General features: G+C 47.7%; 1 protein-coding gene across 2 annotated transcripts in view; it reads right to left on the bottom strand.

Annotated features, from left to right (window-relative positions):
* TPM4 (tropomyosin 4) overlaps window positions 1-13,325 on the bottom strand; it is a 34,715-nt gene that overhangs the window by 16,013 nt on the left and 5,377 nt on the right. The window contains exons 2-3 of one of the 2 annotated variants that reach the window (XM_006877099.1): window positions 10,646-10,771; window positions 1,104-1,237 (exon numbers count right to left, since the gene is read on the bottom strand). In XM_006877099.1, the coding sequence (XP_006877161.1) occupies window positions 1,104-1,237; window positions 10,646-10,771 (260 nt within the window). Of the gene's footprint in view, window positions 1-1,103; window positions 1,238-10,185; window positions 10,318-10,645; window positions 10,772-13,325 lie in introns of those variants that run through there. The other variant, XM_006877100.1, reaches the window with a different exon arrangement.

Below are 13,325 nucleotides of genomic sequence, written 5' to 3'. Positions count from 1 at the left end.
GTGGTCACTGCCTGTTCTGGACTGAATTTGTTGTTGTTGCATAGTTGTCAAGTCAATTCCTACTCATAGCGATCCTACAGAACAGACAACTATGCCATAGGGTTTTCAAGGCTGCCATCTTTATGGGCGCAGATCGCAAGATCCTTTCTCCCACAGAGCAGCTGGTGGGTTGGAACCACTAACCTTTGGGTTGGCAGCTGAGATTTAACAGCTAATTTATGTTTATTGTGGTGGTTAGGTGCCGTGGAATTGGTTCGGACTCATAGTGACCCTGTACAGGGTTTCTGAGGCTGCAAATCTTTACGGGAGCAGAAAGCCTCATCTTTCTCCCGCAGAGCTGCTGGTAGTTTCGAACTGCTGACCTTGAGGTTCCCAGACAGAGCTCCTTCCATGCTGTAAATCCTAACCTCTTTATCTGGTTGTTGTAATATTTGGGTTATAGGGTTTTCCTTGTTATGCTAATGAGGCCAGATTTGAGATGGGTGGGTCCTAAACTTAATCACTTTTGAAGTAAAAAAGAAGCCGATTAGCAACAGAGAGAAAGAAGCACAGATAGGGAAAGACTGATGCCTCCCAGAACCAAGGTATGCCAAGGAAGAGAAGCTGGAAGAGACAGGGACAGAGAGCCAGCTTTTCCCCACAGCCCGGGGTAACCTGAATTCAGACTATCAGTCTCTCAGATGGTGAGAAAATGCATTTCTTTTTTTTTAAAGCCACCCACTTGTATTGTTCTAGTAGCTCTCGGGGGACTAAGACATTGCCCCACAGTTTAATGTCCTGCCCGAGAGACCATGGAGTAGAGTTTTCCATCTCTGCCCAGAGAGCTTTTGAGCCAGGATGCCCTATCATCATGGAAGTATTTCTGTTGTCCGTGAGTAATTAAAACAGTGGTTACTATGGCCAATACCGTCTGTGTGTTGTGTGTTTCCAACCTAATCGGGCTACATGGGTAGAAGACCCTTGGGTTGGCATCACTGGGTGGGATTCTTATGCCAGAAATCTGGTGGCTGCTTGGAATCCAGACACAGCCTTCAAGGCAACCTGTGCATGCGCAATGCAGAGATCAATGGATTTCATGGCCACTGGCTTCTAGGTGTCCTCACCTCTCACTCTCATCTGCAGCCTTCTCCGCCTCCTCCAGCTTCTGAAGGGCTGTGGCCAGGCGCTCCTGAGCCCTATCTAGCTCCTCCTCCACGAGCTGGATGCGACGGTTGAGAGCTGCCACATCACCTTCAGCCTGAGTGGGGGGCAAGGGACAGAGGGCAGCTGGTTAAGTAAGAAGGAACTGGACAGTCAGCAGTGGGGGACTCTCCCTGCCCCCAGACACCATGCCCTTTCCACAGCAAACACACTCCCCACCCAAGTCCACCCAGGAATCTAGGCAATAAGGCACACGGGTACTCCTGCCTGGAGAGGGAATGTAAATTTCCAGTATGGGTGGGGACATCTGACACTCAACAACCAAAAGGACTGTGTCTCAGCAAAAGATGGATGGTTAACACCAGAAGAGAGACAAGGAGCATGCCGTGGGATCTGAGACAACAGTGCTGGCTTCTCCAGCAACTCGTAATGAACCCAAATGGGGAAAAGGTCCTGGGAAAAGTCCAGACTACTACTGGGTCCCTAGACAGCAAGTCTATCAGTGACCCAGCTCACCCTTCTATAGAGGGTCTGCTCACAGTTACCTGAAAGGGAAGATAAATGCAAGAACATGGGAGTCTCATTCTATAGAAAATCCTGATCAAAAGGGGGACACACTGTGGAACACACCCTCAAAATTATTATGGAATCCAGACTCTCTGGAGATACTAAGGCTGGATAATCCTTGAAACTACTGCCCCCATGAAATCTTTTAAATTTTACATCGAAAATATCTCCTAAAGTCATCGTTCAATCAGCAAACAATTGTTTAGCTTAATTAGAGAACTGGAGATTTGTGCTTTTAAAGAATTAAACAAGGTATGGGATCAAACACTAACAGCAACTTGAGAAGTTCAGGGGGCAGTGAGTTTGTACTTGTTGTTGTTAAGTGCCATCAAGTCGGTTCCTACCCATAGTGACCCTGTATGGGGGTGGGGGTGGGGTTTTCAAGGAGTGGCTGGTGAGCTTGAACCACCGACCTTGTGCTAACAGTGGTGAAGTAAACAGAAAATGCTATATAATAAAAAGTGATACAACCTAAAGAACGCCAACAGTGTCACTGAATTGTACCTGTGGAAAAGGTTCAAGGGCTGTATGAGGGGGCTCCAAAAGTTCACGAGAAAAAAATGGAAGAAGATCATGGAATTTTCCCACCAACTTTTTGACACTCCCTGGTGTGTTTTTCTGTGTATATTTTCCTAATATTTTATCAATCAATCAATCACTGAGTGGTTAAAAACAACACCAGAAATGAACATGGAAGTCTCGCCATAATGAAATACCACCACACTCGCGTTAGAACGGCAATGATCAGTAAAAAACAAGACAATAAACAATGAAAACAAGCATTGGAGAAAACCCTCATCCTCTGCTGGTGGGAATTAAAACTGTGCAGCTGCTGTGGAGCTAGGTCACAGTTGGGTGGTTCCTCACACAGTTCAACATAAACTCAGCAATTCCACTCCTTGGTGTCTACTCCGAAGTGAGGCAGGAACACAGAAGCCTGCACACCCAAATGGCAGCCCTCCTCACAAAAGCCAAAAGGTGGAGACACGAGAATTGTCCATCAACACCTGAGTGGATAAACACAGTGCGGTCTTTCCACAAAAGAAACTACTATTCAGTTATAAGAAGAAGTCAAGTTCTGACACATGCCACAACAGAGACCAACTCTAAAAACATCCTGCTGAGTGAAAAAAGTCTCAAAAGAGCCAATATTGTATGATCTCACTTAGATGGAATAAGCAAATACAGAGAAACCAAAATGATTAGTGGTTTCCAGAGATGGGAGGGGGGGTTAAAGGAGGAGTTTTTGCTTGGGGGGCACAGAGTTGGCATTAATGGTAGTGGAACAGTTAGGAAAATGATAGAAGAGTGTAATCAATGCTCTTGGATGGTGTACTTGGGGATGGTTAAATTGATGAATGGATTGTATACAACAAAAAAGGGAGTCTCAGTTAAATGTTGGCCATACAGTTGGAGATTGGGGGAAGAGATGATAGAACAAAATGGTCTGCAAAGGTCTGGTTATAGATACTGAAGGGGTTTCAGAATGGTTGTGTTGACTTGTTAAGGTATTCACCTACAGGCAAAGTGACATGCCACACTGCATAAACAAAGAGACTCGGGCATTGGGCAGCTTGTTTTATCTCTCTGAGCTTCTCCCAACTTCTGGGAGGATTACATCTGAAGGGCGTATTATTAGACCTGGTCCATACCAAAAACCCCAAAATAAAACCCAAAACCAGTGTGTCAGAGTAGATCACAGGGCTTTTTCTTTTTCTTTGAAGGGGGGTGGGGCTAGAAACATGACGTAAGCAGACTACCAGACCTTTCTTCCATGGTGCTCTGGGTGAACTCAAATCTCCAACCTCCTTTTGGTTCATAATTGAGTGTTTAACTTATTGCCCCACCTAGAGACTCCATCGGGAGGCACTGAGGCCAGGCAAGTTTTCTAGGGAGTCCACGTGAGGATGGAACAGTAAGTGTTGATCAACAAGAGCTCAAAAGAGCTTCATAACATGGTCCCATGTAAGTCACAGTATTCATTGCCATCTGTCAGTTTGTCGTACTGTGGTGGCTTGTTAGTTGCTGTGATTCTGAAAGCTATGCCATGGGTATTTTAAATTATCAGCAGGGTCACCCATGGTGGACAGTTTCAGATGAGCTTCCAGACAAAGACAGACTAGGAAGAAGGAGTGACGGACTACTTCCCAATATTCAGTCACTGAAAACCTTATGAATAGCAGAGAAACACTGTCAGATACAGTGCTGGGAAATAAGCCCCTCAGGTTAGAAGACACACAAAAGGCTACTGGGGAAGAGCTGCCTCCTCAAAGTAGAGTTGACTGTGTTGACGCAGAGGGAGTAAAGCTTTCAGGACCTTCATTTGCTGATGGGGCACAACTCAAAATGAAGAGAAACAGCTGTAAACATCCATTAATAATCGAAACATGGAATTACAAAGTATGAATCTAGGAAACAAACATCGATATCTTAGGCATTAGTGAGCTGAAATGGACTGGTATTGGCCATTCTGAATCTGACAACCACGTGGTTTACTTGCTGGGAATGACAAATTGAAAAGGAATGCAACACCATTCCTTTGGAATGGTGTTGCATTCATGGTCAAAAAGAACATATCCAGATCAGTCATGAGGTACATCGCTGTCTGTGATAGGATAATATCCATGCGCCTATAGGGAAGACCAGTTAATACCACTATTATTCAAATTTATGCACCAACCACTAAAGCCGGTGAGGATGAAACAGAAGAATTCTACCAACTTCTTTAATTTGAAATTGATCAAACATGCAATCGAGATGTCTTGATCATTACTGTTGATTGGAATGCAAAGGTTGGGAACAAAGAGGAAGGATCTGTAGTTGGAATATATGGCCTCCGTGATAGAAATGATGCTGGAGATCACATGATAGAATTCTGCAAAATCAATTATTTGTTCATTTCAAAGACCTTCTTTAGGCAGCATAAGAGAATACACAGAAATCAAATTGACTACATCTGCAGAAAGAGATGGTGGAAAAGCTCTATATGATCAGTGAAAGGATGGCCAGGGGCAGACCGTGGAACAGACCATCAACTGCTCATATGCAAATTCAAACTGATGCTGAAGAAAATGAAAATAAGTCCATGAGAGTCAAACTATGACCTTGAATACATCCCACCTGAATTTAAAGATCATCTGAAGAACAGATTTGGTACATTAAACACTAAAGACCGAAGACCAGAAGAGTTGTCAAGAACATCATACATGAAGAAAGCAAAAAGTCATGAAGAAGACAAGAAAGAAGGAAAAGATCAAAATGGATGTCAGAAGTGACACTGAAACTAGCTCTCCAGCGTACAGATGCTAAAGTAAATGAAAGAAATGAGGTATAAGAGCTAAACAGAAAATTTCAAATGTCAGCTTGAGAAGACAAAGTCAAATGTTACAACAAAATGTGCAAAGATCTGGAGTCAGAAACCCAAAAATGAAGAACATGCTCAGCATTTCTCAAGCTGGGGGAAATGAAGGAAAGTTCAAGCCTCTACTTACAATATTGAAGAATTTTATGGGCAAATTATTGAATGATGAAGAAAGCATCAAAAGAAGATGGAAGGAATATACAGAGTCACTGTAACAAAAGGAAATGGTTGATGTTCAGCTACTTCTAGAGGAAGCTTATGATCAAGAGCCAATGATACTGAAGGAAGAAGTCCAAGGTGCACTGAAGGAATTGGCAAAGAAAATGGCACCAGGAATTGATGGAATAAAAACTGAAATCTTTCAAGAGAGTGAGGCAGCACTGGAGGCACTCAACTCATCTCTGCCAAGAAATTTGCAAGACAACTATCTGGATTGGAAGAGATTCGTATTTGTGCCCATTCCAAAGAGAAGTGACCCAACAGAATATGGAAATCATAGGACAGTATCTTTGATATCCCATGCAAGTAAAGTTTTGCAAAAGGTAATACAGAAATGGCTGCAAGCATCCATTTACAGAGAACTTCCAGAGGTTAAAGCTGGATTCAGAAGAGGATGTGGAACGAGAGATATCATTGATGATGTGTGATGGATCTTGGCTGAAAGCAGAGACTATCAGAAAGATGTTTACCTGTGCTTTACTGACTACACAAAGGCTTTTGACTGTGTGGATCATGATAAACTATTGACAACATTGCGAAGTATGAGTATTCCTGAACACTTAATTGTGCTCATGAGGAATCTGTACCTGGACCAAGAAGCAGTTGTTCGAACAGAGCATGGGAACACTGAATGGTTTAAAATTAAGAAAGGTGTGAGACAGGGTTGTATTCTTTCACCATACTTATTCAACTGTATGCTGGGCAAATAATCCAACAAGCTGGGTTATATGAAGAAAGACGTGGCATCAGGATTGGAGGAAGACTCATTAACAACCTGCGATATGCAGATGATACAACCTTGATCGCTGAAAGTGAAGAAGACTTGAAACATTTACTTACGAAGATTAAAGAGCACAGCCTTTGATATGGATTACATCTCAATGTCAAGAAAACAAAAATCTTTATGGGAGCATAAAGCCTCATCTTTCTCCCGTGGAACAGCTGCTAGTTTCAAACTGCTGACATTAAGGTTCACAGCCCGATTTGTAACCACTACCCTACCAGTCTAAAGGAGCTCTGGTAGCATAGTGGTTACGAATCGGGCTGTGAACATTAGGGCCAGCAGTTAGAAACTACCAGCTGTTCTGTGGGAGAACAATGAGGCTTTCTGCTCCCATAAAGATTTACAGCCTCGGAAACCCTGTACAGGGTCGCTATGAGTCAGAACCGACTCCACAGCACATAACAACAACAACAACCACCCTACCAGTAGTGGAATGAAAGTCATTTGCACCACCCAGAGACCTGTGAAGTCACACTAGCTTCTTCCTATCTCTGAATCAGAAGGCTATAAAAAACGAGAAACTGCTCTCTCCCTGCCCCCTCCCCCACCCCCTGCAGTAAAGGAATGAGGTCAGACATGCTGCAAACCACTGGTGGAAAACCAGGAAACTTCTCAGCTCCAGTCTTAGAGACAGGCAGACACAGGCAAGACTGCCACAGGGGCTTTAGATTACAAATTCCTCTAAAACATAATTTGGAGAATCCATTAAAACCATTGGCCAACCCTTAAGGGACACTTTCTGCTAAGGGTGATGGAAAAATATGGGACACTGATGGCTCAACAACGGGATGAACATATTTAATGTTAATCAACAGCACATGCCTAAGGAGCTTTGATAGGGTAGTGGTTACCAATCGGGCTGTGAACCGCAAGGTCAGCAGTTCAAAACTACCAGCTGTTCCATGGGAGAAAGAAGAGGCTTTCTGCTCCTGTACAGATTTATCACCTCGGAAACCCTGTACAGGGTCGACAAGGTCGCTATGAGTCGGAACCGACTCCACGACATGTAACCAACCCATAGCACACGCCAAGATTGTTGAAATGCAAATTATTTTGTTATCTACCTAGTCCCCACCATCAATGAGTTTTAAAGCGGCCCATTCGCTGCCAGCAACTGGGGCAAGTATTTATTTTTTCCTCTCAACTGTTTTTAGTATAACAATAAAGTTGTACAACTGCTGTCACTATCTAGTTCAGTATATTTTTATGGCTCCGGAAAGAAACCTCATATCCATCAGCACCAAGAAGCTGATTTTTAAGATCATACACTGAAGTGCTTCATGAGATATCTTTAGAAAAAAAAAAAAAGAAAGAAAGAAAAAAGAAAGGAAAAATAAGTGAGCTACCCCTTCTGTGGGAAATTCTGAATCTTGGCAACTCTCCTTTTGGCATATTTTCAACTGTCTTAAATCAAGAGATCTGAGGCACACACATACATACCATACACATGAGAGAGCTTCAAAGATTGTGAAAAATGGAATTTTCCCGTGAACTTCTTGAAATCCTCTCATATGTATATGTGTATGTGTGTCTACATACACAGTGAACTCTGTGGGACTACTTTATATTTCTGGGTCCCACAGTTTTCTGCCAAGTCGATCTTATTATTCAGGTTCCAGCTTTGCCAGTTTTATTGTCTATGTTAATTGTCATTTGCCACTGAGTCGGTTCTGACTCCTGGTGATCCCACCTGAACAGAGCAGAACTGCTCTAGACTGTGAAACAGCTCGCCAGCCACCTCTGGTGGGTCCGAACCACCAATGTTTATATACCTAACTGTTAGTGTGTGCATTTTGAAAAAAGTACATATATGTACATACATATATGATATACATAGATGTATTTTTGAAAAAATGCCTGACATGGCTAGTCATTTCTGGCTCCACCTCTTCCTGCAATCAAAGCCTTCCAGTCTACAAAGGATTTCCCTTATAAGGTAAAAGAGGCTCGCTTAGATACATGTGGCAAAGGAACAGGAAGATGTCGGTTAATCACACAAAAATCTAAATGAAACCAGCTGTTGGGAGGCCGCCCCAGAAGTCTGCCACACTCCTGCTGCTGGGAGAGGCTTTTTTTTTTGCCTCTGGGCTCAGTTCCTTTGCCCAGAAACCTTCTCCTACCCAAGAGAAGCAGGCTTTGTAAAAGGAAGTTTTTAAGAAGTTCCAAACTTTCCAAACACATCTTTCCTCCCAACTGGCCTGTCCCATTACTGACTGAGTCTTGGCACACAGCTAACGGCCATTTTTAAGCAGAAGTAATTGTCCTCCAGCGACATGACTTGGGAAGAGATCAGACAGAGGTTAGGTGTATGAGCAGCCAAACCAGCTACTGTTTGAGGCACACATGGTTTTCTAAGGCCTTTTCTCGCCAAAGCAGCCCACGATGGATTAACAGTCACAGAACTACTAGCCTGGGCTCTCCCCAGGATCTGTGTACCTTGCAACTCCTTCCCCTTCTGGATCCCTCCCCAGAGCCCAATACCCTAGGTTCCAGGCTCTTTGGGCTCCCATCCCCTCAATTTCCTTGCCTCTGAGCCTTAGTACACTGAGTTTCCTTATCCCAGCAAACTCTTACTCATTCTTCAAAACTTAGCACAATCTCCATTTTGAGACCTATAAGAGAGACTAGAGAACCCACCAGAGCACTAACCACACACTCCACTTCATTTGTGCATCCTCACAACACTGTATCACCCCTCCACCGGGGGGTGGGGGGGGTGGGGGGTGGGAATCAAGAGAAAACCACTAACTGAACACCTATTATATGTGTGTCCACATGCTGAGGTTCTTGCCTATCTATGGCCAATGAGGTAGGCACTATTATATTATCACCACCTACTTTATAAGTTGGGTGGCAGGCTCTGCCAGGAGGACAAGGTGTTAGGATGGTAGGCGAGATGGGACTAGAGAGCCGGGTGTCTCCCCAGCACAGGTGTGGCCACCTCTGTCCTGAAGGGCAGTCAGGATGGTAAGGGTAATGGAGGCTCCTCCTCACCCTTTAGGTCTCAGGCATACAGTAGGCACTCAGATGAGTGTGGGTGATGGATTCCAAGCTAGTTAGCAACCCCCAGCCCTAGTCCCTACTGGCCCCCGGCGGCGGTTCAGGCAGCTCTGCTGTTCACCCTCTCTCCCTCCGTCCATCAGGGAGCAGACACGTCCCCGCTGCGCTCTGGGAAAGTTCGGCGGGAGCTGGAGCAGAGCAGGAGAGCACTAACTGAGCCGCCCGGGTGCGCTCTGTAGGCCCAGCCCCACACAATGGCTGCTCAGCGTCCCCCTCACCCTCCACCTTGCACTCCGGACCAGGCGGGGGTCCCACCCGTTCATAGAGCGTCTCCCCCACCAACGATCGCTTATCTCACCCCTCCCCCATTTCCCGCTCGCCGGCCGCACCCAACTTGGCTGCAGCGCCCCCTCCCCAGGCCTGGAGAGAGGGCTGAGGTGGACTAAGGGTGTCGGGTGTGCCCCCGGTGGGCGGCTGAGGAGAAGGAGGGGGTCCGCGGGACCCGATGCTGGTTGAAGCGAGTGGCCAGCAGTGAACGCGGGAATGGGGCGTCGCCGAAAGAAAGAAAAGAAAGGAGGGGCGGCCGGGGGTCCTGGAGTGTGTGAACCAGGGGTCGAGGAAGGGGTCCCGGGAAGGCAATATGGAGAAAACCCGGCAGAGGGTCCGGGGAGGAGGATGGCGAGAGGCACCGGAAGAGGGTCCAAAGGGAGCCGGGCCGGGGGTCCCAGGTTGGGGCATCCGGCGCGTTACCGGAGGCGCCAGGAAGTGGATCCTCTGGGGGCGCAGGGACAGGGGCGCGGAGCTGGAGGCTCCAAGGCAGATAGAGTGGGGAAGGGAATCGGGGAGAGGCGCCAGGGCAGGGATCTAGGGGTACCGGGTCGGGTGGCGCCAGGCTGAGAGCACAGGGCTGGAGGCGCCGGGGAGGGGTGGGGGTAGGGATTCCGGCGGGAATCGCGAGGTCTGGGAAAGCGTGGGGTGCGGGACAGGGATTCCCGGGGCCGCGAGGGATGGAGGCACCAGAGCGGGAATGTTGGGGTGGCAGAACCCGTGCGTGGGTGGCGGGACCCGGGCCTGGGAGCGGCGGGGCGGGGATGCCGGGGCCCCGCGCGCTCACTTTCTCTCGCCGCTCGCGTTCGCCGTCCAGCTCGCGCTGCAGGCCCTGAGCGCGGTCCTCCGCCTCATCCGCTTGCTGCTGCAGGGCCTGGATCTTGCGCTTCACCGCCTCCAGCGAGTTGAGGCCGGCCATGGCGGGACACGGCAGGACACGGGGCGCAGGCTGGGCTTGGCGACGCTGCAGCACCGCCGCCCCGGCCGCCAGCCTTTGCAACGCCGGCCACCCCCGCCCGTCCCCGCCCCCGGCCCGGCCGTCCGGGTGAGGTCAGCGCGGCCGGGGCGACGTCACACCCCGGGGGCGGGCCTGACGTCTGCACCTCTGGCCGCAGCTGCTGGAGAAGGCCCCGATTCGGGACATATTTGGAGAAAGCGCCAGGAAGCTCCTCCTTTCCCTCGGGTGCGCCCTCCAGGCCGGGATCCGGCAGGCCCTACCGCACGCGCCCCCATTACTGCGCACGTACGTCGGAGGCTTTCTTCTCAGTCATTTCCAGCTTCTCCTGTGCATCCTTCAGGTCCTCAGAGTATTTTTCCAGCTCGTCCTCTGTCCCCTTCAGCTTCTTCTGGAGGTGCGTCAGCTCCTCCTCCACCTGGGGACAGATGGGGGCGCATGTCAACCCGAGGGGGCACCTCCAAGCGGCGGAGGGGCATCCCCTGTGTTCAAAAGAGCCCACTCACTCCCTGGGCCTGTTTCCTCATCTGTAAAACAGGGATAACAGCAGTATGCTGTTAGTTTCCCTTGTGATTTGGACTCATGGCGACCTCAAGTGTGCATTGTAGAGCTGCTTTCCACAGGGTTTTCAAGAACGTGGAAGCCAACAGCCAGGCATTACTTCAAGACACGCCTAGGTGGGTTTGAACCGCCAACCTTTCATTTAACATTTAAGCACTTAACCATTTGCATCACCCAGGCGTTCCTACATAGTAAGTATGCTTGTTGTTAGTCAAGTCAATTGGGTTTCATAGCGACCCGTGTGATAGACCTGCACCTAAAGGTTCTCTTGGCTATGATTTTTACGGAAGCCGCTAGGTGGGTTCTTTCGATTAACATTTGAATGCTTAATTGTTGAGTCACCAGTGCTCCTTACAATGTTGTTAAGTGCTGTTGAGTTGCTTCTGGCTCATAGTGACCCTAAATAGGGTTTCCGAGCAGCAGCTGGTGGGTTTGAACTGCTGACCTTGGGGTTCCTAGTCACAGTGTGACTGATCCTACAGTGCCACACCAGTAGGACCAAAGCCCAAGCCACCGCTGTCAAGTCCATTCTGACTCATACCGACTGTACTCAGTCTAGCACAGAGTAGACCTGCTTGGCTTCTCAAGGCTGTACATTTCTATGGAAACAGACTGCTCCATCTTTATCCCTCAGAGGAGCTAGTGAGCTCAAGCAGCTGGCCTTTCAGTTAATAGACAAGCATTTAACCACTGTGTCACTAGGGCTCCACAGTAGTGTGTATTGTTGTTAATGTTGTTAAGCATAATTGAGTTGGTTCCAACTCATAGGGATCCTGCATAGGTTAGCGGCTGGTGGGTTTGAAACACCAACCTTGAGATTAGCAATCCAGTGTTTATTCTATGGCACCACACAGGCCTCCAGAAATGCTAATAGTTTCAAGGCCTCCAAGTGGCACAGTTTGTGCCCAATTTCTAATCTAATGATTGACAGTCCAACCACACCCATCAGAACAGTGTCTTTCAATCCGCTGACAATCTGTTTCCATAGAAACCCTATGGGGTAGTTTCTGTAGTCACCATGAGTTGGAATTGACTGCGTGACAGCTAACAACAGGAACAATATTATTTCCACAGCTCTCATTCTCCCTGCACTGCTCACGTGGGGATCAGGTATGTGGTGCTGTAAGATCAGCCTTGGATGGTGAACTCAAGGTCGGCAGTTCAAACCCACCAGCTGCTCTTTGGAAACCCTGTAGGTCTCTATGAGTTGGAAAAGACTCTATGACATTTAACAACAACAATATCCTTGCACAATCGAGTATAGCATCTGGGAAACGGAGAGAAATCCTGACACATTTCCCAGAAGAACACATTCAATTTTGCATCCCAGTTTCAGGGGTGCAGCCTCTTCATGGTCCTGGATTAAGCAGGAGGAGCTCACATTTTCTGGGCCAGAACCCCCTCTCACTTTCATCCCTAAACTACTCCCCTGTAGGCTTGCTCTCCTCCACACACACACTGACTGTTAGAGACACTTTCTAATCATATGGCTGCTTGTGCTTAGAACTATCTGTGGCTCCCCATTCCCTCAGGCATTGATTCTTAGACGTCTCACCAAAATACACCAAAGGGCTGTGGAGCTCAGATCTTTGATTCAGGACTTTGCGGTCTTGACTATAAGAGGTCTGTCCCTCAAAGACCACTTTATGTGCCCTGGTTAAATCTTTTACAGTCTTGCAAATTTGCCTGTGTTTGAATAAAAATGTCCCCTCCTTTCCCCAGATTTTAGTCCTCTCCATTAATTCTGAGAGTGTGTCCCCATCCTCCATTTCACCCCCCTTTGAGAAGCTCAGATCTGGGAGCTACAGATCCTAGACCCCATGAGCTCATTATCCTTCCCTAGCCTCCACATACCTTAGGGAGCCTGCCTTCCCTGCGCGTCCTGACCATACTCACTGTGGTGGTCAAATTCAACCTTGAGTCTGGGCCGACCCTGCTCCAACTATATCTTTGACATTTGTCTCCTGGTCTTCCAGGGTGGACAGGTAACCCCTCACTCAGCCCCCCTTCATTCTCCTGTCTCCACTTCAGCAGGAAGCCCAGAGAGATAAAGTGACTTTCTCCAGGTCTTACAGCACAGGATCTGAACACAGTGCTTCTGAACATCAGCCCCTGGCCTATCCCTCACCCCAGGCTTACTCTCCTGATCTCTCCCTTATTATTTCTCTTCTGTCCTTCCCCAAAGAAGCTGAGTCATAGAGCTGCTCCTTCTTCTACTTCTAAACCAAGCTCTGAATCTGGGTTGCTCTGAATCTGAGCTGTTGTGCAGTGTACCAGGTTAATGTGCCAGGTGCAGTGCACTAAGTTAATGTACCAGGTGCACGAACCAGGAGCAAAGTACCAGGTTAATGTGCCAGGTGCAGTGTACTAAGTTAATGTAACAGGTGCACTGTACCAGGTTAATGTGCCAG

The sequence above is a fragment of the Chrysochloris asiatica genome, unplaced genomic scaffold (assembly GCF_000296735.1).
Source record: "Chrysochloris asiatica unplaced genomic scaffold, ChrAsi1.0 scaffold00442, whole genome shotgun sequence".
Classification (NCBI taxonomy): Eukaryota; Metazoa; Chordata; class Mammalia; order Afrosoricida; family Chrysochloridae; genus Chrysochloris; species Chrysochloris asiatica.
Note: the sequence above shows the minus strand (reverse complement) of the source record. Positions and strands in the feature narration are given on the sequence as shown.